General features: G+C 52.3%; 1 protein-coding gene across 1 annotated transcript in view; it reads left to right on the top strand.

Moving 5' to 3' along the window:
- Positions 1-24,185, top strand: part of MYO18B (myosin XVIIIB) — a 220,234-nt gene that overhangs the window by 129,710 nt on the left and 66,339 nt on the right. The window contains exons 33-37 of the mRNA XM_057746688.1: positions 1,257-1,409; positions 18,958-19,071; positions 20,335-20,451; positions 21,236-21,319; positions 22,263-22,400. Coding sequence (XP_057602671.1) covers positions 1,257-1,409; positions 18,958-19,071; positions 20,335-20,451; positions 21,236-21,319; positions 22,263-22,400 — 606 coding nt within the window. The remainder of the gene's footprint in view (positions 1-1,256; positions 1,410-18,957; positions 19,072-20,334; positions 20,452-21,235; positions 21,320-22,262; positions 22,401-24,185) is intronic.

The following is a 24,185-nucleotide window of genomic DNA, read 5'->3' as shown; positions in this document are numbered from 1 at the left end:
TAACCTCTTCCTCTATAGACGAGAAAACTCAGGTTCCGAGAGGTGGCATGACTCCGCCTCAGGCCCACCACCAGCAAGTGGTGAGCCAGGGTTTCAAGCCTGGGCCACCTCGTTCTAAATCCCATGTTGTTTCTAGAGTGTCCTGGGGCTGTCTGAGCATCCCAGCGATTGGGTGCCCTTGGTGTGGAGGCACAGGTACCCAGGGGTGTAGAAACTGGGCCCCACTGTTGACGCACCTGCACCCCATTTTCTTGAAAACACCCCATCTGACCAATGGTGCCATATTCCTTCCTCTGGTCTCCTGCAGAGAAAGCGGCTGTTAGTTTCTTTCAGACACGTTAACCCCAATGCTTCTGAAGTAGGTGGTCTGTGTCTAGGGGGGCCCGTGGGCTGTCGGGGTCTCCTCGGGCCCCTGCGTGACCCTGCACCTCCCTTGGCTTGTCTCGGCCTGTGTTCTTGGCCACTGGGAGTTGTCAGCGAACTCAGTTTGCCCTCCCAGTGCAAAGTCCAGGCTGAGGCTTCTTCAGGAGCCACTCAACTGCTGTCCCCTTGGAGGCCAGGATCCTGGGGGAGGACCGTGCTCACCTCTCGCAAGGCCCCTCTGCAGACAATGGCCTGGCTTTGTACGAGCAAACGAAACCAGCTCAAGGGACAGAAAAGCTTGACGTAGACCTCCCAAAGCAGCACAGCTAATTCTAATACCATTTACTGATGTGTAACCTACATGTGGGGAAGCCCACCTGACCGGACCTGTACAGCTCACTGAATTTTCATCAACCCGTAAAGCCAGCACCCAGATTAACACCACTAATAACCCCCGGAGCAGTCCCCGTCCTGTATTACCCAGTCACTGCCCCTCCAGGGCCGCTGCTGTCCTGACTCCTGTCAGCAGAGGGCCTCACCCGATAGGTAGGCTCTTGCACCGTTATGGCTTTGGTACAGATTATGAGACAGAACGACTTTGGATCCTTACAGGCTGTGATAACAGCAGCTAGGGTTTGTTGTGCCTTCACGATGAGTCATGTTCCAGTCGAAGCACCTGTTTAATTTCCACAGCAGCCCTGCCATTGGTTGCTGCCATTCCTGTTTGGCAGATGAGGAGGCTGAGGCTGGGGGAGGAGAAAGGTCTTGTTCAAGGTCACACAGTGTGAGTGATGGAGGCTGGATTTGAACTCAGGGAGCCTGGTTCCGGAGACCTTGGACCCTGGCCGCTGCTTTGCCATCTTCGCTCACGAGAGCCTTCCCTTGGCTTCCAGATCGGCCATCGGGACTTTGATGTGGAGAAGCGTCTTCGGAGGGACCTCAGAAGGACTCACGCGCTCCTGTCAGACGTGCAGCTCCTGCTGGGGACCATGGATGACAGCAAGACGTCGGTCAGCAAGGAGGAGCTGGAGAAGGTGCAGAGCCAGGTGGGTGTCACGGGGCCCTGACGGAGCCCCGTGGGGAGGCTGCTGCAGCCAGCGAGCGGAGAGTGGGTTTCCCACCCAGCTGGGCGGGGCCACAGCCCTGACCTCGGGCTTTCACAGACCTGCGGGGAGGTGGGGGGCGTGGCGGGGCTGGGCGGGTCACATGGATATGGGAGAGGGGGATGGAGAGTTATAATGACCAAGGAGTCCCGTTCGCTTCTTGAGGGCTGAGGCAGAGTGAGTTCTGAGGCCTCGGGCAGATCAGGGCCCTGGGCCAGAATGGCTGAGCGCAGCACGCATGCGTGCATGTGCGCGCACGTGGTGGCCCGCGGGGCTGCGCGTGAAACAGCGGGTGCTGCAAATGCAGCTCCTACACGAGGGTCATCATCTCCGTTCACAAGCGAGGTGACTCGGTGGTGGAGAGGGGAGGTGACCCCCTGAGTCCCACAGCTCCACGGTGGCAGTGTTGGGATTCGAACCCAGATCTTCAGGCCCCACTGTCCCCTGGCTGCCTCAGAGGAGAACTGGAGGCGGATGGGAGGTGAGGCTGGGAGGGAGCCGAGCACCTCAGCAGACATGATGGGCGCGGACTCTCCTGGTTTAGCGCTAAAAGTCCCGTGTCCCCGGCAATCCCTCGGCCTCAGGAAAACCAGGACAGCTGGTCACTCATTTCTCTTCATGGCCACGTCAGAATATTAGAATCACCTGTGCTTGAATATGTCCCCTCCCTTAATCCTCGTGGTACCCCTGGGGGAGGGCAAGTGATAGTGTGTCCACTTAACAGATGGGAAAGTTCTGTCCAGAGGTGGGAAGCAGTGCACCCAAGGTGACACCCAAGGCAGGGTTGGGGTTCAAATCCAGGGCTCATGATTCTAAGTGCAGAATCTGGGGGCCCTTTCGCCTCACCCTGCATCTTCCTGTCTGTGTGACCTACCAGGGAGATGGAGGATCCTGAGCCGCCTCTGTCGGGCAGGCGGGATGTCCGAGCGCTCAGCCACCGCTCAGGCATCTCGGGTTCCTGTGGCCCCCTTGGCAGGCGGCCCTGTGCTCTGCCTGTCTTCCATCAAAACATTCCTGATGCCATCCAAGTCCCCTTCTCCCTGTAGGTGGATGTTCTTCAAAAGGAAACATGGCGGTTTTGTTTCTTCCTCTTTCCTTTTTCCTTCTTTTAGTATTCATGAGAAATCTCCCTCTGCAGGGTTAAAATGTGTGTTCTTGGAAAATAGTGGTATTTAATGAAGGCGCCTTGAGCTGAATCAAAGAGCTTCATTCTTCTGAAAGTCCTTCTTCCTGGTCTCTGCATCCGGCTCCCATCAAAGGGAATTCACAGCCTTGGCTTTCTGTTGCTGTTGTCATGGAAATTGTTATAAGGATGGGATCGCATGGACCAGAGGTCAGGGTACAATTGCTTTGGCTCTCAGCACACGTGTCCCGGATGCCAGAGTCAGAGCTCACCAAATAAAGCAGCGATGACACTGGGCATTGCTGTCCCTCCTCTCCGGTGTACGGTATTTGTCCTTTACCTGAAGGCTCCAGGGACACAGGCAGGGAGAGCAGACGGGAGGGGAAGGGAGAGGAGCTAACTTTGCTGCTGGCCACGTCTTCAGTGCTCGTTGTGGTGCTGGACTATGGCGTTCATTCCTTCGTTCAGTATTTATTCGGTATCTACTGAGCAGCAGGCCATGTTGCTAGATCTAAGTGTATTACAGTGAGTAAGACAGGCCTGGTCCTCTCCCTCGTGAAACAGACGTCGGACGGAAAAGAGGACAAGCAAAGAATGATGCAAATGAACAGAAACATCCCACACCTTAATTCAGGCAGTAAACGAAATAAGCAGAGTTATTGTAAATAATAAAGGGAATAGGAAACTGCAAGGGGTCTCATTTAGCTTGGGTGATGAGTTAAACTCCCCTGGGAGAAGAAGTGGCAAGGACCAGAACGTGTGGGCCTGGGAGGTTTGGATTTTATTCCAGGGGTGTGAGAAGCCGTCGGGAGGTTTTGAGCTGAGCGTGACATAATCTGATTTACATTTTAGAGGATCACTTCTCTGTGTGGAGAAGGGATTGAGGGGGGTTGAGTGGATGCTGTTAGGAAGCTGGTGTACCCTTCTGGGCTGGAGGAAATGGTCTCCTGGGTTAAATGGTTGTGGGTGTGGCGAGAAGAGGCAAACTGGGGGCTGGTTTGAAGCTGACGGGACTGGTAGGTGGTCAGGGGGGCAATAAGAAGTGGCATTATTTAGATCATCCTCACCAGAACCCTAGGAGGTGGCTATTTCTATTTTTGACCCATTTTACTGGTAAGGACACAGGCTCTGAGAGGCTGAGTAATTCACCCAAGGGCACGAAGCAACATATGTCTCAATGCCGCCAGTGGCGCCAGTTCTGTGCCCAGGATGTTAACGTTTTTCAGGCACCTACTGTGTATCAGGCTTTTCCTTGGAATTTTGGGGTCCCCAAACTTAGCTGCACGTCAGATAACAAGCATTGTTTGAACATCACAGATTTCTGGATCTCTCTCTTCCTTTTTTTTTTTTTTTTTCTCATTGAGACCCAGGATCTACATTTTTAACAGTCACATCAGGGGATTCCAACGCTGGTCTCAGGACCATCATTTGGGAATCATGGGCCTTGTTTATCCCTCAAACCACCCTTTCAAGTTCAGTGGCATAGGTCCATTTTGCAGATGAGAAAACCAATACTGAGGTAGCTCTAGAATAACAGAGCCTCACTCAACCAATTTTAAAATTCACTAAATATTGAGTCAGGAGAACTGGACCCTGCACTTGCTAATTTTGCGACCTTCGCCATGTGGCAGGACTTCTGTGAGCCCTTCTCTTGAAGCGGAGTGCCGTCATCGCCTGGTGTCCCAGGCAGTTGTTGGCGGTGGGGTGATGAAGTCTAGCCAGCGAAGGCTTGAGAAGCTTGAACACCCTCTGCAGCCTCTACAGCTCGCTAACAGCGGCGCTGGGTAACCTAGAGAAAGGTTTTCTCTCTGAGGGCAAACATGGGGGAACGCGTTTGAAAGCACCTGTTAGCGAACTGTGTGTGTCCAGGAAATCCTGAGACGGTGTCCGCTCTGGACAAATTCGAGGCCAGGCTGCGGGGATAAGGAAGAGCCCTTCCCGAGAGGGGCTCCCAGTGCAGGTGAGAGGCCGACCTAGGAGCAGACTGTTGCCAGCAGGGTGGTGAGGTCTTTACTGGGGGAATGTTGAAGTTTAGCTAAAGAGGATGCCCTTCATTTAGCTGTGGGAGAGGAGCCTGTGGCTACAGCTGTCTCCTTAAAGATGGAAATGAATGGCTGGCCGGATAAGATGCGCATGGGCGTTCTAGGAGGACACACCAGAGCATCAAGGGGCGGGGGCACCTGGAGACGGGGGGCATGTTCCCTTTGGCATAGTGTTGCTGGTGTACAGCGTTCCCTGAGGTGAGAGCAGAGAGGGGAACGTTAGTCGTGGAGGCTGGAGGCAGCTCATGAACGATTTAGTGAGCCCGGCTAAGGAGTTTGGACTTTATCCCAAAGGTGGTAGGGAGCCTAGAGAGCTACAGAGAGGGAAGGACACGGTGGGAGGCGCTTGTAAAAGGCGGCAGGGTTTCAGGCCCAGCTGAAGCAGCGATGTGGGGTGTGCTGTGCTCAACCAGAGGCGTGGGAGGGCTCGCCTGGACAGAGCATCTCCTAGAGCCGCTGGATTCTTCCCAGGTGGACAGGCGTCCCCTCTGCCCTTTGCCCCGCCATCTAGAATCCCGAGAAAATTATCTGGCTCTTTCTGCCCAGTTTCCCTTCATTGGGAGACTTGGCTCTGTCTCAGTTGACACCTGAGGCTTAAGACCCTGTGATAAAACATGGAAGACTCCTGGAGGAAAGACATACACCTCGTGAGTTCAGATCCTGCCTCTGCTACTTAATTAGTTGTACGATTCTGAGCAAGTCACCCTGCCTTTCAGAGGCTCCTTTTTCTTACCTAAAAAAAAATGGGCATGCTATTCCCAGCTACTGGGCTACTTTAAAGAACCCTGGACCCTGGATTCGAAGGAATTCTCTAAATCGAAAACTATAAGACAATGATTTTTAAATATAGAGCTGCCCACTGGCTCCTGCGTCGTACCTCCCAGAGTCCTCTGGCAGAAGACTTTGGATTTTACAAGATCTTGTGAAACAGGTAGATGAGGCCATGTGTGGGATGGGTCTAATGACACCTGTTCTTTAGGAGCGATTACTAATTAATTCCCATGGAATGTTTCCACTGGAAACAAGCTAATCTGGAGACAGAAGCAATTCCAACAAGCAAGATATATAATTGAGATAATCGCTGTGCGTAAATAACAGCTGTGAGCAGCAGACGCTGGCACCTGGCTGCGGAGAAAGTGGAAGGTGATGTCTGCTTCGGGGCAGTGGCTTTTTTTTTTTTTTTTTTTTTTTGATTCATGCCTTTGACCTTTGCCTCCTCCCTAAAGGAAATATGTTATTTGCTTTTTTTTGTTGTTAAATGGAGACGAGTTTGCACTGAGCTCTTTAGTTGTTTACTTAATTCCTGCCAGGCACCTTACTCCCCTCTTCCTGCTGCAGACAAAGCTGCTATGAGTCTCAGCTGTTGTGCCCCCTGAAGAGCTTTGGAATGCAGCCCCTCCTCGCTTCCCCCCTCTCACCACGCACCTCCTGCATCTCTCATTCGGAATCCTCTGAAATCTGCTGGTCTGGGTCTTGTCCAAGCAGTCTTTCTGCCCCCTGATCTTTGAAGAGAGATTTTTTAAAATATGGATACAGTCTTGGTTCTTCGCATTCAAGATCCATCAGTGCCCCCCCCCCCCCACCATTGCCCTCAGAATACAGTCCACATCCCTCAACTTGACCTTTAAAGATGCACAGTCCAGCTCCTACCTTCCTGTCACCTCTGAGCGGCAGCTTAGACCGTCTTGGGGTCCTCAGCAAGCCGTGCCTTCTGCGGGACACTCGCTTCTCCTGCTGAAACCTCTTTGCCTGACGAGCGTCTGAGTCATCCTGTGCACTTGAGTTTTGGCCTCGTCTCTGGAAGCCGTCTCTGACCTCCAGGGGCTGGGGGAGGGGCCCAGCTCCCTCTCTCTTCCCCCCCAGGACAGTCCAGTGCATTCTGTCTCAGTTACCTCTATGCTTGCTTGTTTCCGTCATTTACCTTCTGTCGCCTTAAGGGCAGGGACTGGAATGAGTGAACGTGTTACGAGACTTGTCTAAAGTCACAAGAAGGTCAGAAGAGATTGAGCTGAGACTCGAACCCACAGAGCCTGACCTCAGCCCCTGCGATATGGTAACCATGATGTACCCCAAACCACCGGTGTACCCCCTCTCGGCCTGACTGCCTGCTGTGGCCTCTCCCAGCCCTTCCGGACGCCCCGGGACTCCCGCAGGCCCTTCCACGGGGGATTCCGGCTTGGCCTCCCTATCCCTCAGGTGGGCCCGTGAGGCCTGTGCATCTTCCACACCGTGAAGTCCCAGTGGTCCCTGTTAGCATGGGGAAGACTGAGGGTCCCCAGTGCCTTTAGCAGGACGGCATCGCCCACGCTTCCCCGAGCTGTTGAAAATAACCAACAAGCTCTGGGAGGAGGATTCAGACGGTGGCTTTCGTGTGAGCGAGCACTTCTCTCCAGCCCAGAACCACACAGCAGGTGGCCTGGATGCTTTATTTGAAGAGACTTTTCTTAAAAAAGATCATCTTGGAGTGAATTGATTCAATATTAACGTAACCTCCTGTCAGAGGAGGTAAAGACCAAATTGCAATTGGTTAAAAACACGCTTTCCAGGGGCCTGTTCACCCCACAAATATTGACGCTTCCAAGGCTGTGATGAATGAAGGGTGAAGAGGCTGGTTTCATCGCAGACAGGGAGCACCCTCTGCGCATCTCTCCAGAGGGCCTGGTACCGTTCAGCTGTGGAGGGCCAGGCCCCCAGAGAGCCCGGCACCCTCCGGGGTGATCGTCACCACGGAAACACTGATGGCCAACATCCAGGCACGGGGCCAAGCACTTAGAGGTCGTGACCGAATTTTATCCCCCCAACCCACCTGGATGTAGTGAGCTCCACGAGAAGAGGGGCCTTTCCTCTTTGGGGCGAGAGTGCGGGAGCGGGTCCGCACACAGCCAGTGCCCTGTGCGTGAGGAGGGCCCTGTCACAGGAAGCAGTGGTATTAGGTCCAGTTTATGTAGGAGGACATTCAGTATATGAGAATCCCACCCAAAGTCACAGAGTTGGGGGGGGCAACTGGGATGTATTTTAAATAATGCATTTTGAAAGAATTTCAAATTTACCAAAAAATTACAAGAATAGTTCAAAGGACTCCTTTAGATCCTTCAGCTACATCTCTCAACTTTTAACATTTTGCCACATTTCGCCTTATCATTTTCTCACTAAATTACATTCTCTGAATTATTTGAAAACAAATTACAGACATGAGGTCCCTTTAGCCTAATCAAAATCGGAAATTTTAGCCTTGATAAAATACTATTTTCTAATCCAGGGGTCAGTGAACTGTGGCTCACAGGCCAAAACCAGCCCACACTGTCTATTTTTTCAATGTTGTTTTCCCAAAAAAATTTTTTTTATTACAGCCTGAGAGCTAAGAATGGTTTTTGTTTTTAAATGGCTACATTTACAGATAGTTAAATACCTGCATGTATCCTTCAGTTTTGCCTCTCAGCCCACATAGCCTAAAATATTTTCTAGCTTTTCCTTGAAGGAGAAGTTTGCTGATCCCTGATCTTATCTGCAGACTATTCAAATCTTGCCAGTTGTTTTACTAATCTTTGTAGCAATTTTTCTCCCTGCTCAGGATCCAACCTAGAACATGTCACAGCCTGCGTTCAGTTTCATGATACCATCCATAGAGCCTCAGTCTGTCTTTGTTTTTTGTGACGCTGTCATTTTGGGAGACTTCAGGCTGGTTGTGTACTAGAAGGTTCCTCCATCTGAGTGACCTGGAATTTGAAGCCACGTGTTTTTCACTTCAGAGCCATTTGGATCTGTGTGGGTATGAGGGTGTTCCCGGGACACGGGACTTATGGTTTTAAAACCAAAAAAGTCCCAGGCAAACAGGGATGAGCTGGTCACCGTAGAGCCAGTGCCTCAAGCCCTAGGTAATTCTGGCCTCTGTAAGGCTTGTTCTCAAAAGGTGCCCAGAGGCTCAGGGGAGAGGCCCGTGAACCTGATGCGCATTTTTTTAAGCTCTTTATTTGAATTTAATTGCTTTACACTGTCGTGCCAGTTTCTGCTGTACACCAAAGTGAATCAGCTGTATTTATACACATATCCCCATATCCCCTCCCTCCCACAATTCCTTCCCACCCTCCCTATCCCAGCCCTCTAAGTCGTCACCAGTCATCGAGTTGATCTCCCTTTGTTATGCAGCAGCTTCCCACTAGCTATCTATTTTACATTTGGTAGTGTGTATATGTCAGTGCTACTCTCTCACTTCGTCCCAGCTTCCCCTTCGTCCCCCCACCCCTTGTCGTCAAGTCCCTTCTCTACATCTGCGTCTTTATTCTTGCTGTCACTGGGTTCATCAGTACCATTTTTTTAGATTCCATATATATGAGTTAGCATATAGTATTTGTTTTTCTCTTTCTGGCTTTCTTCACTCTGTGTGACAGACTCTAGGTCCATCCACCTCACTACAAATAACTCAATTTCATTCCTTTTAATGGCTGAGTAATACTCCATTGTATAACATATAAGGGAAAACTCATAAAGATAACAGCTGATCCCTCTGCAGAAACTCTACAGGCCAGAAGGGAGTGGCAGGAGATACTTAAAGTCTTGAAAGAGAAAAAGCTACAGCCAAGAATACTCTACCCAGCAAGAATCTCATTCGGATTAGACAGAGAAATCAAGAGCTTTACAGACAAGCACAAGTTAAGAGAATTCAGCACCACCAAACCAGCCTTACAACCATTGCTAAAGGAACTCCTCTAGGCAGTAAACACAAGAGAAGGAAAAGACCTACAAAAATAAGCCAAAACAATTAAGAAAATGGGAATAGGAACATACATGTCAATAATTACCTTAAAAGTAAACGGATTAAATGCTCCAACCAAAAGACACAGACTGGCTGAATGGATACAAAAACAAGACCCTTCTATATGCTGTGTACAAGAGACCCACTTCAGACCGAGGGACACATAAAGACTGAAAGTAAGGGGATGGAAAAAGATATTCCATGCAAGTGGAAGTCGAAAGAAAGCTGGAGTAGCAATACTCATATCAGACAAATTAGACCTTAAAGACTATTACAAGAGACAGGGAAGGACACTATATAATGGTCAAGGGATCAATCCAAGAAGCACATATAACAATTGTAAATATCTATGCACCCAACATAGGAGCACCTCAATACATAAGGCAAATGCTAACAGCCACAAAAGGGGACATCGACAGTAACACAATAATAGTAGGAGACTTGAACACCCCACGTACATCAATGGACAGATCATCCAAACCGAAAATAAATAAGGGAACACAAGCTTTAAATGACACATTAGACCATTTTGACTTAATTGATATTTATAGGACATTCCATCTGAAAACTACAGAATACACTTTCTTCTGAAGTGCACGTGGAACATCTCCAGGATAGATCACATCTTGGGTCACAAATCATGCCTCGGTAAATTCAAGATAATTGAAATCGTATCAAGCATCTTCTCTGACCACAAGGCCCTGAGACTAGATATAAATTACTGGAAAAAAAAAACTGTAAGAAATAGAAATACATGGAGGCTAAATTATATGCTATTAAACCAAGAAGTCACTGCAGATGCGCATTTAAGAGCTGTTTCTCGGTTACTCATCCGCTTGTGTTCCTCCTGAGCTGAATGCCTATCCTCCACCCGTTCTCGCCCTGTGTCTTGCTTTCTTTGTTCCATGGATACAGACGAGACTTGCTGACGTTACCATATGTCGTGGCTGGTTCATTCTCCGTGCTAGCTTATGAGACTGTATCACAATTTAGCCACTTTGCTATTGATAGGCATGTGAGGTCATCTAGGTTTAGGAACAGAGCCACTGTGTACGTTTCCCCATGTTATCTTACGTGGGGGAGGCACACGTGTGTGCATTTCTGTAGGGTGTACCCCAGGGGCCATCCAGCCCTTCCCCAGTATGCAGTGTCTCAAATGGGGACTTCAGAGCTTTGTTTTGTAAAGTGATGAAGGAAGATTTAACCTATCCTGGTGCTTTTGAAGTATGTGTGTATTTTCTTTTTTTGCAAAAGAGCTCCTTTATTAAAGGGAAGTCTCATTAGAACACCCTCTGCCCTGCCTACCCCCCGAGCCGGGCCTTGACTGGGCTTCCCTCATGTAACCTGGACAGACCTCCTTTAAGCTTTGACAGAAGGTGCTTGGGGACCCAGGGTTTGCTGAACATGTCTGTGGTCACTTTCCCCACCCAGGTTGTCTCCTTCTGTTGGGAGGGTCCTGCCCCCACCCCTTGTCCTTCCTGTGGAGCCACTGTCTGGACACTTGCTGGCATCTAAGTCAGAGATCTGTGTTTGGGAGGAGCTGGGGGCGGCCAGGCAGCAGGTGGCCTCCCAAGGGGGAGTTCAAGGCTCCTGCGAGCCTCATGGGGGGGTGGGCAGCTCAGGCTGCAGATGCGGGCAGCCCCGCTGATGGGGCCAGCTCAGTGATGCGCTCAGCTGACCTGGCAGCCTCGGCCCCTCAGCACAGGGAGTGCCTAGCGTGTAGGGCCCAGAAGTGAGCAAGACCCAGTGTCCCTCCAGCGCCTGCTGTCTAGCAGGAAGATAGACGTGGAGGCCCTCAGACGCTGTGCTATTTAGGGAGCTGGAGTATAATTTTAAAAGGGTGGGTGTGAATAGGATGGGGGCAGGGAGAAACTTTTTGAGTATTTTACCCTGCTTTTCCAAGGTTTTTTTCCTTTCTCTGGAGAGCATCTGTGTGTTACAAATCCATCATCACCAGAAGGAAATCAGGAAGGAAATGCTTGAAGTCTGTTCAGTCATGTAGGACCTGCGCAGTGCTTAGATCCTATCATACATAATTAGAAAGGACTCCTAAACCCTCAAAGAAACAGACTTAAAACAAGTAAAAGGAGACCTGCCTTACCCAGCAGGTGGTAAGTACATGCCACAGGGCTTAGGAGGGCAAGCTGCGCATTTAAAAGAGACCTCAGTTCACGTCCTGGCTCCAGTCACCATTTAATAGCTGTGTGACCTTGGCAAGTTAACTGACCTCTCTGAGCCTCAGTTTCCTCATGGATAAAATGAAGGTGAAAATACGTGCTTCATGGAGTCGGTACGTGTTGCAGATGAACAGACACGTGGTCAGCATCCACAGAGAGCAGGTATTATCTCCACTGCTCATCACGATTATCTTTGCTCTGAAGATGAAGATGACGGAAACAGTAAGTCCTCCGAAAGCATTTCAGTGCATGCATAAACGAGGGTCGTCTAGTGCAATTTAAGGGGAAATCATGGAATGTTTAGTATATGCCCAAATAGTTGGAGGTCAAGGATACAGAGAGTAACCACCATATGGTCTGAGGGACTTTCCCTTGAGGCCACTGTCATCAAGCTTCTGAGCTGAACAGAGCATTGGTCGACCTGACCTGACATTTTTAATATGTTTGCATTTAATAAATTTGTTCACTGTATCAGGGCTGTCTCTAGTTGAAGCTGTTGGTGATTCCCTTCAGGAGAAGCCTTCCTACTGAAGGTTAACTCTTCCAAGCGCGCTGATGGGATGTCAAGGCCTGGGATGTGTTGAGAATAGCCCACCAGAGCCTCCAAGATTTATTTGATTATTTATTTATTTTTGGCTTCACTGGGTCTTCGTTGCTATGTGCGGGCTTTCTCTAATTCTGGCAAGTAGGGGCTACTCTTTGTTGCAGTGTGCACCGGTTTCTCACTGCAGTGGCTTCTCTTGTTGCGGAGCATGGTCTTTAGGCCTGCAGGCTTCACTAGTTGCAGTGCTTAGGCTCAGTAGTTGTGGCGCACAGGCTTAGTTGCTCCACGGCATGTGGAATCTTCCTGGCCCAGGGCTCGAATCTGTGTCCTCTGCATTGGCAGGTGGATTCTTAACCACTGTGCCCCCAGGGAAGCCCCAAAGCCCACCATTTCTTAGAGCACATCCCGTGGCATTTGCAGTGCGGTATGTTTTAAATCCTCTGAGTTGTTCAATCAGACCCAGAAATCCAGGTACTAACCGCTCTGCTGAAATATCAGAATTTTCCCTCTTTCCCCACCTCATTCCGTGTGTTGAGCCAACTCTTCTCGTAGCTTAATAAGTCCAGAGCAAACATTGTACCCAGGTATTTAAAGCGGGCAGATGGCGTCGCGTAGGAAAGTAATGCTATTCATCGGTTTGTGGTTGCTGTCTGTGTGCGGGGAATCTCAATCGCCCTCCCACTGAATGGGTGGGCGGGGGGAGTGCTGGGGAGAGAACGCCTGAGATGCACTCACCAATAGAGAAAGACTGTGTGCAGCGGGGGCCCGTGGTGGCCCGGAAACAGCCTGGGTTTAGAGTCTCACGGACTTGATTCTGACCTTGGGCAAGTCAGTCCCCTGGCCAGGCTGATTCCTCCCTTGCAGGGCTGTTGTGGGCTACACTCATAATAAACATCAAGGCCCACACAGTGTCTGATATGGTCAGTGTGAAGGAAATCTCATCCCCTCTTCTTCCGGAAGGGGGACTATTTATCCCCTATGAGGAGGGATCCAGACACACATTAGTTACATAAATGCTAGTTATTCTATCACAGGGTTTTGGAGGGAGCTGCTTTGATCCAACTTTTGGCAGAACAGCATCAGCAAGTGCTCTCACCAGGGGTCTGAGTGTTTACTCTGTGGCTGACTCTGTGTGTATTAACTCTTGTAGCTTGCTCACTCATTCTGTATCTGGGGTCCAGGTAACCACAGCCCAGCTCAAATTTGCTCAAGCAGGAAAAAGGGACGTTATAGGCCAAAATATCTGAAAAGTTCTGAGGCTACGACTGCCTTCAGGCTTAGCTGGCTCTAGGTGCTCCAACCATGTCATCAAGAATGTGTCTCTTACCTCAACAACCTTGATGTCACCTTGTAGTCTTCGGCAGTCTCTTCCTTCTTGGTGTCAGGAGGGTCCCCAGACACTCCAAGCTCATATCCTACATCAGAAAGAGCCAATCTTGTGTCCGTAATCACAGCCAAAATCCTGATGTCAGCCATGCTATTGTTCCATGACCAAACACTCTTGCCAACAGGAGGTGGTGCTCTGACTGGCTAGGCTGAGTCACATGCATCTTCTCTGGGCTTGAGGGAGAAGGGTCGGCCCCCTCATGGACGTTTGGGGTGGGTGGACATTCTTTGCAGAGAAGATGGGGTGCTGCTATCAAAAGCAATGAGAGCAGGCGTGTGCAGTCACATCACCAGATTTCTCCCCCCAGCATGCGTGGTGGGCACTGCTGTTAGAGAAGGAGTGCAGCCCAATAGCTCAGGGTGGGTGCCTGGCGGCCAGGCTGCCTGGTTCCCTATACCAGCTCTGCCACTGAGTGCCGGGATGAAGTGACGTGAAGAGGAGTCACTTCACTCCTCTGCCCCCCAGTTTCCTCAGCGGTAGCAACAAGGATGGGTTGCTGTCAGGGTTAAACGAGTGACTAGCTCAGTGTGTTGCTGTCAGGGTTAAACGAGTGACTGCAGGGCCATGCCCGGCACAGCGTCTGAGCGCAGGCTCCTGACCCGTGTGCACGGCAGCCCCTGGGCCGCTGTAGTGCTTCCAGCCTGCGTGCCGCTCATCTCTTCTTGCCCCTGAGAACTCAGGCTTCAAGGACCTTCAGCGTCCTCCCACACTGGTCCAGGAGTCAGGACCTCACCACGCATGCCCAGGCCAGAGCTTTGACACCCTGCGTTCCTGCACAAGGGTATCCATTTGGGAGAGGGCTCCGGGCTCAGGGGCTGGGGAGGAAATGACACCCTCCCTTTCTGCAGCCTCTGGGGAAGGGCGGCTGACCTAGTGAGTGAATGAGAGTGTGACTGGACCTGTGGTGACGGGGAGGTGAGTGTCTGGCTGTTAAAGGTGTTTTGGTGCTTTGTACCCACATACTTTGAGAGTTATTGTATTGATTTTGCAAGAAACAAGATTTGGAAGGAAAGAAAAACACGAACTTGAAAATCAAATCGGTTGTGTCATGGAGAGCCTGTTGTGGGTCCTGCCCCACACTCTGGAGAGGGATGGAAATCCCGGGGGCCTTTTTCTCTCCCAACCCTCCCCACCCTGTGCCACCGAGGTCTGCTTGGAACCTGGGAGGGCTTGTCCACGGGCACCGGATGGTGACTTGGAGCTGAAAGGGGTGTGGTGGCAGCTGCCACCTGGGATCCTCATGGCCACGCCAGCTGCCAGGGCTGGAGATGGGACCCCAAGAACCCTTCCCAGGGAATTGCTTGTCAGGCGGCTCCTCTCTGACGGCTCCACCCGGACCTCCTCCCGTGAGGACACTGCCAGGGCAGCGCTGGCAGTGTCGTGCCGCTGCGGGATCTGATCTCAGCCCTGCCACGATTTGCCACCCGACTTCATAAAAACGTCCATCAAACAGCCCCAATATGGAAATAATGTGCAGTGAGTTATTCTTATGCCGTGTCATCCATAATGGAAAATCAGCCCGCGATGGCTCGGTATTTCTTCCCGCTCACTAAAGTGTAATAAATTGAAAATTGTAAAGCTCGGCATTAAGACAGCTCAGCAGCAGCAGCCCCGAGCCTGCCCGGCGGAGGCCACGGGCTGGGGAATTTCTGGTGTTGCTGCGACATCCAGACCCGATGAAAACCTGGGCCTGCTTGACCTGTGTGCTTCTGGGGTCGGCACCCTGCCTCCATCCATCCCAGTCTGTCAGGAAGCCTGGAAACCCTCCCTGGGATTGTGGTCCAGGCCATGCCTCACCCTGGCCCCGTGACCTTGACGACTCAGCCTCTCTGGCACTCTTTTCGCCTCTAAGACGGGGTGGAAAGCCTCCACTGCTCAGGCTGCTAAGGGATGAAAGAGACAAAGAGCAGCAACATCCGCCTTTGCTTTTTGGGTGTTTTCTCAGTGCCAGGCGCTGTGCTTATTAGCACACGCGTGATTTCACTGGTTTATCCTGCACGGGTCCTAGGGTGTGAGCATCCCCATTCTACAAATGGGGAAACTGAGGTGCGACGAGTTCAGCGACTGGCTCGAGAGGCAGACGCCCCAGTGCCCACACTCTGGCCCCACACACGATGCACCCGGCGCTTAGCAGGTGCCACATGGGTTGGTTTCCTGCCTCTTCCCTTTGGGATGAACTCGCTTATCCCCGGAAGGCTCCGGTCATGATGTGTTTCCTCAGCACCACCGCATGGGTTCAGACTCGGAGTTCTGTCCATTCTCCCTGATTTTGTCCACCTCTCATTCTACAGCCCTGCGCCTGGCTCAGGTCATTGTGACATGGCTTGAGTGGCTTCCATGCGTGGTAGCACCAAGCCACCGGGCTGTTTTCTCCGAAGTTGGAACTCTCTCTTTATGTTAATCCATTCTGCTCTTTCTAGAGAGTGGTTTCCCATGAGGGGCAGCAGAGCCCAGTGGTTAAGGGCTTGGGCTCTGGAGTTGCACCAACCAGGCTTCTCTGCTGCCGGCCATGTGCCTGTGAGCAAGTCGCTTCCCCTCAGAGAGCCTTGGTTTCCTCCGAGGTCAGTTGGTCCTCACAGTGGCACCTTTCTCCTTGAGGTGTTGTGGGCTGTCGTGAAGCCAGGCAGATAGAGCCCAGTGCACTGGAAACGGTCCTCAGGAGCAGGTGTGGCCATTCATGCCCCAACCATCGTGGCCAAGACAGTCCTCTCTCCCGCCCGGTGGGAGCCCACACGAATGCCAGCAGCCTCTCCACTGCCTGTGTGCTGTCTCTGTGCTCCTCTCTGCCCAGGGCTGAATTGTCCCTCTCCCTGCTTGCTCCAGGGAGACTGGAGAAAGGAAGGGGCAAGTCTGGATATACCGTCTGTAAAATGGGGATTAAAATGGAGCCTTCTTTCTCTGGGGGCTCTGAGGACCAGTGGCATCACGTCGATGAAGCCCTCCTTCAGCCGAGGGCAGGGCTCAGCAGATGGGAGCTGCGGTCATCTGTGGGCCCCGCCCTGTCCAGCTACTTACAGTGGCTCTCACTTGCGTCCTGGCCCTGGGCCAAGCGACTTGGGCTGGCAGCGGGGCCCCGCCCGACACCTCCCTTCCACTACTGGTTATCTGACATCCTCCCCCACGCCGGCCCATCTGCTCCTGCCTGTTTGCTTCTTTTGTTCCTTGCACACCGTCCTGTGCGGACCCTTCCATCTCTCTCCACTTCCTCTCCTTCCTCTCCGACTGGTGCACCTCCACCACCCCTTTCCTGGAGGACCACAGCAGCATCCTTTCCGGCTGCCCTGCTGCTAATCTTGTCCACCGAAGCCCGTCTTCCCCACAGTGGCCAGAGGGAGATCATGCCACCCTCCTCCTCAGAGAGCAGACCAGCCACGCTCTCCTCCAGACTGAAAACAAACCTAAGTGTTGCAACCTGGCTCACAAGCCTCACTGATGTGACCCCCACCCACTTCCTCGGCATGGGCGACCCCTGGCCCTTTCTCCGTAGCTGCGACACTGGCTGTCTTTCACCTCTGCAGCACCGAGTTCCTTCCTGGTCCTGCCTCAGGACCTCTACACTTGCTGTTGCCTCCTCTCAGGGCACCTTTCCACTTAAAGCTCTACCTGGTTGTCTCCTTTGCATCGTTTAGGTCTTAGTTTAAATGCCTCTCCTCAGCCAGGCCTCTGACTTATGCGGGAATCCAGGGCCGGCTTTGCCCTGCTGGCCTGCAGGGCAGCCCTCCCTGCATCCCAGTCCCCTGCCTTCCCAGAGGCCCTGGGGTCGCCTGCGGGGAAGATGAGACTGCGCCTGACTTCTCATTTCCTCTGTCGATTATGCTCTAAGAACGCCAATTACCTCCCCTGCTCCTCATCATTTTTCTCAGTGTGTCTCTATACCTCCCAGTCGCTGAGGGAAATGGGCCACCAAGCCCTCCACCCAGGCCCAGCACAGAGCCCAGCTGCAGAAATACGCTCTCCTCGGGGCCTTGAAGATGGGGCTTTTGTGGGCTGTGGCCGCTGGCAGTGGGATGGGGCTGGGATTAGAGGTGTCGAGTAGGGAAGCTGCGGGAGGGGGCTGGAGCCTCCGTTTCCCTGCCCGCATGATGAGAGCATTAGCAGCGCCCGCCTCCCAGATCCTCCAGGAGGACTGACAGGCAGTATTGGAACGAATGGCAGCCTGCCCGCTCCCCGCCTCCTGTGTCATTACTGTTATCCTAGCATCTGGGCTGAGCTCCTGGACATTCTCAGGAAGACGTTCTCTGCCCAGTTTGGAAGATGAATGCGGTCCCAGGCAGACTCTCCGCAGAGCCCCGCCTTGGGCACCTGTCCCTGAGGCATCCTCTGCCCTGGCTCCCTCATCTTCCTTTCATGGGTCAGTGGGACCCCTTCACTGTGTGGCCTCGGGGATCAGGTCGTGTGCATGTCATTTCAATAGGAGTCTAGCTTGCTTTTTTATTTCCTTATCTCTTAGCACCGGCCTTAACGTCCTTTACGATTTTGGAGGGACAGTGGCTGGGCAGTGAGCTGGTCTGAATGATACAAGTGGTGTCTTTGCTCCTTATAGCTGTTACTTCAGACAAGGTGCCACCCCTTTCTGAACCTCAAGTGTTTGCCTTCAGTGATTTACAGAGTGGTTTTCTGCTCAGAGATTCTAGGGTTCAGAAAGCAGGGGGAAACTCAATCGCAGAACAGACTTAGGGTTTGTGCATGAATGTGGTTTCTCCAGGGGACATGTCTGTCTCCAGGGGACATGTCTGTCTGCTGGGGCCACACAGGTCATTGTACCTACCTCCATGGCCCCACTTTGCTAGGATAGGAAGCCTACTGTGTACACGTGGCCGGAAGGAAGAGAAAGAAAGGGTGAGGAAGAGAAACTTTAAGTCACTGGCTCTTAACCTTCGAGAATCTAGTGAAAGTCATGTACCAGGAAATGATCACACACAGGATATTTTGCATACCATTTAAAAGAGGGGGGTTCACGACTCTGGTTAAAAACGTCTACCTAACAAGTCTCCACTGAACAAACTATGAGCACCTCCTCCAGGAAGCCTTCTTGGTCTCCATCCTGTGTTCTAGGGTCCCCATGCCCTCCCCTTCCTTGTACCCTCAGTGGGGCTGTCATTACCTGTCCCTGCCTGTCTCCCCCACGGGAGGGCAGGGGCCACCTTGACAGTCCCTTGCGCCCTGTGCCTGGCACCGAGGGGGTGGCAGCAAGTATCTGCTGAACAGAACTGGGGACTCACTCCTGGCACTGAGTTGGGGGTTGGCCTGGCTTTGTTTCGTGCTTGTTCAGTTTGGAGTGGGCTCGGAAGGCGGCTGCCTCTAGTGCAGACACCTCTGCTTCCCCCTGTGAGTTGATGAATAGCCGTGAAGACCAAAGTACTCTCCCGCCTGGGAGGGGTGGGCCAGGGTGGAGGGGAGGGACGGTCCAGGAGGCAGCCTCACAAGGCCTCTCCCCTCTCCCCTCCCGCTCCTGCCTGGTGCAGCTGCAACAGAGTGAAGCCAAGTGTGAGGATGCCTTGAAGACCCAGAAGGCACTGACGGCCGACCTGGAGAGCATGCACAGCGAGCTGGAGAGCGTGACCCGCAGCAAGAGCCTGGTACCTGTCCCTCCGGGGGCTGGGGGCCTGCCGCACCACGCGTAGCACTCGGGGAGGGACGTGGGCACGCACTGTGCTGTACTTGCAGGTACAGACGTCCACCGTAGGCCCACTGGGTGCTGGATACTCCGAGAGCAGGCAGCTGAGAGCCCAGAGCTGGGCGTTACGGAGGCATAGGGGCACGTGTGGGCGCCGGCTGTGTGCTCTGCCCATGGGGATGCTGCCAGGACCAGCCTATGGGTTGCCCAGCACCCCCATGTGGGAGTACAGATGTCTGTTGTGAGCCCACGCTGTGCCCACCGCTGGAAGCGCTCCCAGCCACCTGTTATAGACCTGCTATGCACTCACCACCCCAGGAGGGCACTTGATCTTGTCGGGCTGCTTCCCCGGTCCATTCTTCTCATCGGAGCCCGCTTGGGCTCCCCCCTTAAAGGGGCCCAGCCACCTGTGTGCTCAGCGCTGAGCAGGGACATGTATCATGGGTCTGTTATGTTGGCGGAGACTGGATGTGGGTTTCTAAGCGCCCTGTCTGGGTGTACAGGCTTGGCTTAAATTTATACGCAACATGTGAAATCCTAACATTTAGGTAGAGCTGGAGATTTATCAGCAAAAGCTTGTCTCAAGATCCGTATTGGCCCTTTTGTCCCAGATTTTGTTTGTGCTGGTAAAGGGGAGCTTGCCCACAAACATTCACACACACGCACGCAGGAGTGAATGTACACACATTCAAAATCACCAGACGCACATACACAATCAGTGCCTTTGTAGGTAAAATATACATCTGAGGTTAGCCGTATTTATTGAGATCACTCACACATATGCAGGAGGTGCACTTAAATTGTATGCACGTAGATTCCTGGGTGGGCTTATACACACTTATATCCATTCACATAACACTGTACGCATGCTGCGTTCACATAGCTGCACGCAGGCCCAGCACACACACACACACACACACACACACACACACGCACGCACACAGCATTCGTTGACACAGCCCTGGCCCCCCTTCTAGGCAGATACACCGGACACACCCACAGGCAAGCCCCCCTTTGCTCTTTTTCTAAAATTGTTTAAAAAACTTTCTCGCACAGCATATGAAATCATAGTTCCCCAACCAGGGATCGAACCCATGCCTCCTGCAGTGGAAGTGTGGAGTCCTAACCACTGGACCGCCAGGGAAGTCCAGGCCCCCCTCTGCTCTTCATCGGCCCCCTGCATTTACCTCCCCTTCTACCTCCCCTGCCATCGTCCTGCCCCCAGGTGGATGAGCAGCTGTACCGGCTGCAGTTTGAGAGGGCGGACCTACTGAAGCGCATCGATGAGGACCAGGAGGACCTGAATGACCTCATGCAGAAGCACAAGGACCTCATTGCTCAGGTGATGGCCTCGGGTGGAAGAAGGCTTGGTGGCCTTGGGTGGGGTAGGTGGGGAAGGTGACAAGATGATGTGATCGGGCCGCTCTCTGGTCCTAGGACCTCGGAGAGGTAAATGTCACACAGGTAAACAGCAACTGTGAATCACACTGTTGTTCAAAACGGAAATTTATTTGTTCATTTGCAAAGGAAGTAGATTGGTATGCCCATTATAAATAATTTAAATAATAAGTACAGGGGGAAGATAGAAAGCGAGGGGCCCTCCTAGCCTCTGGAATCCTCCTCTTTGGGGATAGTCACATTCAACAGTTTGACTCAACTCTTTGTTAAGGACCTTTATTCTCTGTTGCCTCATTTAATCTCTGGACAAACCCTATGTAGAGATGTGAGCAGAGGCTATGAGCCCATTTTACAGGTGAGGATACTGAGGTGCAGAGAGGTTCTGTGGCTTGCCAAGGCCAGTTATCCAGGTCTACAGTCCCAGTTCCCTGACACAGAACAGTTCCCTCCCCTCAGAATTCTGGTCCTGGTGCCACAGCCAGCTCCTTCTGTCAGGGCTCTCGAGGGTGTATAATAAAGCGGTGGACAGTTGCCCGGATCTGTGGGCTTGTGTAGTGGGAGTGGCTCGGCACACACTGAGCTGAGGGATGCTGGGGAGGATGTGGGGGCCCTGTAGAACCAGCTGTTGTCATTGGTGCTCTGCAACTCATGGGCATCTGTGTGTTGGGGAAGAAGGGACTTCCAGCAAAGCCTGTGGTCTCAAGGTGACGTTTTTTTGGTCTCACCAGTCTGCTGCTGACATTGGGCAGATCCAAGAACTGCAGCTGCAGCTGGAGGAAGCCAAGAAGGAGAAGCACAAGCTTCAAGAACAAGTATGTGCTCAGAGCCACCGTGTTGTGGGGGGGATCCTGGAACCTGTCCTTCATGTGCTCATTCGTTCACTCCCTCAACTTCAGCCGTGTGACAAGTGAATTGAGGACACTCCCAGCAGACACACACACACACACACACACACACACACACACACTCCTGCCCCTGCTTGTTCAGCATCCGTAGGTGCCCACGCAGTGAGGCTCGTCAGGCGTTCCATGCAGGATGTCTCCCCCTGAGACATGGCTACAAGGAGAAGGGGCTGGTCTGTGCAAGACACGATCACCATCATTTGTGAAATCGTCCTTCGAAGTCATGGTTCCTCCAGAACCCCCTGAATTTCCCTCATTACCTAGCGGGTTGAACTGCTCAAAGCTCTTCTGGAACCACTGCATGTGCCCACTTAGAGTGGCTGTCGGGGTGACCTAGTCTCCAGCAGTATCTGGGCACAGAGTGAAAACAAGCGGAACAAAAACAATAGCAGGAGTGGCCGCTTGCTGGGAGCTCGTTATGTACCAGGCACTCATCTCCTTCACACACGAAAATGAAGAAGCGAGGCCCAGGGAGGACACGGACTTGCCCAGCCTCACCCAGCTGGGAAGGGGGAGCCAGGTGTGGAACCCTGACACGTGAGCTTGGCTCCCAGACCCACTCCCGGCTGTGTCCGTGATGCTGAAGCTTGCTGACCACAGACTGGCTTTGGTGCTTCGTCAGGGCAGGAGGAGGAGGTAGGAGAGGCGCTGACTGAAAGGCCTGTTTGGAAGCTGAAGGCACAGGAAGGGACAGGGTCACGTGTGGGGTCCCCAGTGTGCGTGCAGCAGCGCTTGTGCACCTGAGCTGAGAGGGGACAGCGTGGATGGGCCCGGGGCTAGGCCTCACCAGGGCCCCCGATTCTAGGACTCTGGGCCGCCCGGTGGTCAGCGGCCCTCGTGGGTGTGTCCCCAGCTGCAGGTGGCCCAGATGCGCATCGAGCACCTAGAACAGTCCACCGTGGACCGAGCCATCGTCAGCAGGCAGGAGGCGGTCATCTGTGACCTGGAGAACAAGACGGAATTCCAGAAAGTGCAGATCAAGAGATTTGAGGTACTTGGCGGCATGTAAATGCTGCTCAGGCCTAGAGCTGTGCGGGCTTTCGTGTACACTCCGTCCTTCCTCCCACCATCCATCTGTCTGCTCAGATGCCTTTGGGTCACTCATCCACCTCCAGTCCAAGTTCCCTCCCTCCCTCCCTCCTTCCTGTCTTCCGCCACACTGTCCCGCAGGCTCCCCATCCGCTCTACCTATTCACCTCCTCCGTCTCTATCTCCATCCACCGCCATCAGTCCATCCATCCTCCCCTCTGCTAGTTGTTCTTCTTGCTTTCTCTATTTTTTCTTCTCTTCCTCTTGACTCCCTTCCTGTCCATATTTTTATCGATTGTTCCACTTCTGCCCATCTCCATCCACCCGCTCATCCACACACGCACCCAACACTCGTTTTAAGCAGAAATTTATTTTGCCTCTAGTGTGTGTTAGGCTTTGTTTTATGTGCTTGGAAGACAGATGTATTAAATAGATTCTGTTTTCCAGAAGCATAGAGCTTTGTAGGGGATGTGGGTAAGATATGTACATAAACACCCATAGTAAGGAGAGAGGGCTGTGAGGTTTGGAGGATGGAGGTCCTTTCAGGCTGGGGAATCAGGGAGGCTTCCAAGAGGAGGTGGCTTTGGTGCTAGACCTTGAAGGACAGGTAAGGCTTGAATGGGCTGGGGTGGGTTCAGTGACTGTATTCACATTTAGCTCTGTACACCAATGGCATGGGACATTTACAGAGGAGACCACCATTGCCAAGACCTCCCACATGAGCTGACCTCAGAGAGGTCAAGTGAGTTATTCAAGAGAAAGCCAGGTAGCACCAGTGGCAGGAGGACCTTGACTCCTGACCTTGGCTCCATCCTGGTCCCAGGTTCTCATCTGCCTGCAGCCAGCTGGCTTCCCCACAGTATGACAGTGTGTCTGGACAACAGGAGGCCACTCTTCTCATTCCGAAACATTTTCTCCCAATCCCCTGTTGGGCATTTGGTCTCTAAGAAGGCTGCTCTGGATGAAGAGCAGAGGAAAATTCTTTGCTTTGACCCTCAGTGGTTCTCGGAATCGCTCAAGGGATCCTTCCAGGCATAACTGTCTCTGCAGATCACCATGAAACTTTCATCTGCTATATCGTAAATGACTAAATACATAATGTTGATAACACACATCATTTTTTGCTTGATTCTAGCGTGGTCAAGTGATAGCAGAGAAGAAAACAGTGGTAAAAGAACTTTAAATGGCAGATTCTAGCTCCAAATTCGCTCTTCCCCTCTGCCATCATTATTGGAGTTTAGTAGAATCCCAGGCCCTGGAGATACGGGCTACCTTGGGGACACCACTTGAGAACTACTCTTCTTATGACCCTCCTGTGGCCCTCTGACACAGCTGCTACCCTCAGTTGAAAGGGGAAAGAGGAAAGGAAGCGTAAAGCTTTTGTTTCAGGCCATGATTCAGTCTCTGATCTGGAAAGGGGCTCAGAGTCCTTCGCAGGGACCTCGATATGCGTGCAGGCTCCGTTCTGTGTCAGCACGCGCATGTTTGCCCATCAGAATCAGTTGGTCCCAGGCTTGTTGACCAGCTCATGAGTTCTGCAGAGCAGCCCTTGGGCTGGTTTTCTGTGGCACTGGTGACGTCCACAGCTCTTCTCTCTCTGCTCAGAGTTTCATTGTGTCCTCGTGGATTTTTCCTCCACACACACACACACACACACACATAGAAAAATGCTGTAAGACATTAGGGCTGAGGCTCATGGGAGATGATTTGCTCAAACCTCCTCATTTCACACACCAGGAAACCAAAA

This window comes from Hippopotamus amphibius, chromosome 8, assembly GCF_030028045.1.
Source record: "Hippopotamus amphibius kiboko isolate mHipAmp2 chromosome 8, mHipAmp2.hap2, whole genome shotgun sequence".
Classification (NCBI taxonomy): domain Eukaryota; kingdom Metazoa; phylum Chordata; class Mammalia; order Artiodactyla; family Hippopotamidae; genus Hippopotamus; species Hippopotamus amphibius.
The sequence above is the reverse complement of the archived record's forward strand: the minus strand, read 5'-3'. Positions and strand labels throughout refer to the sequence as shown.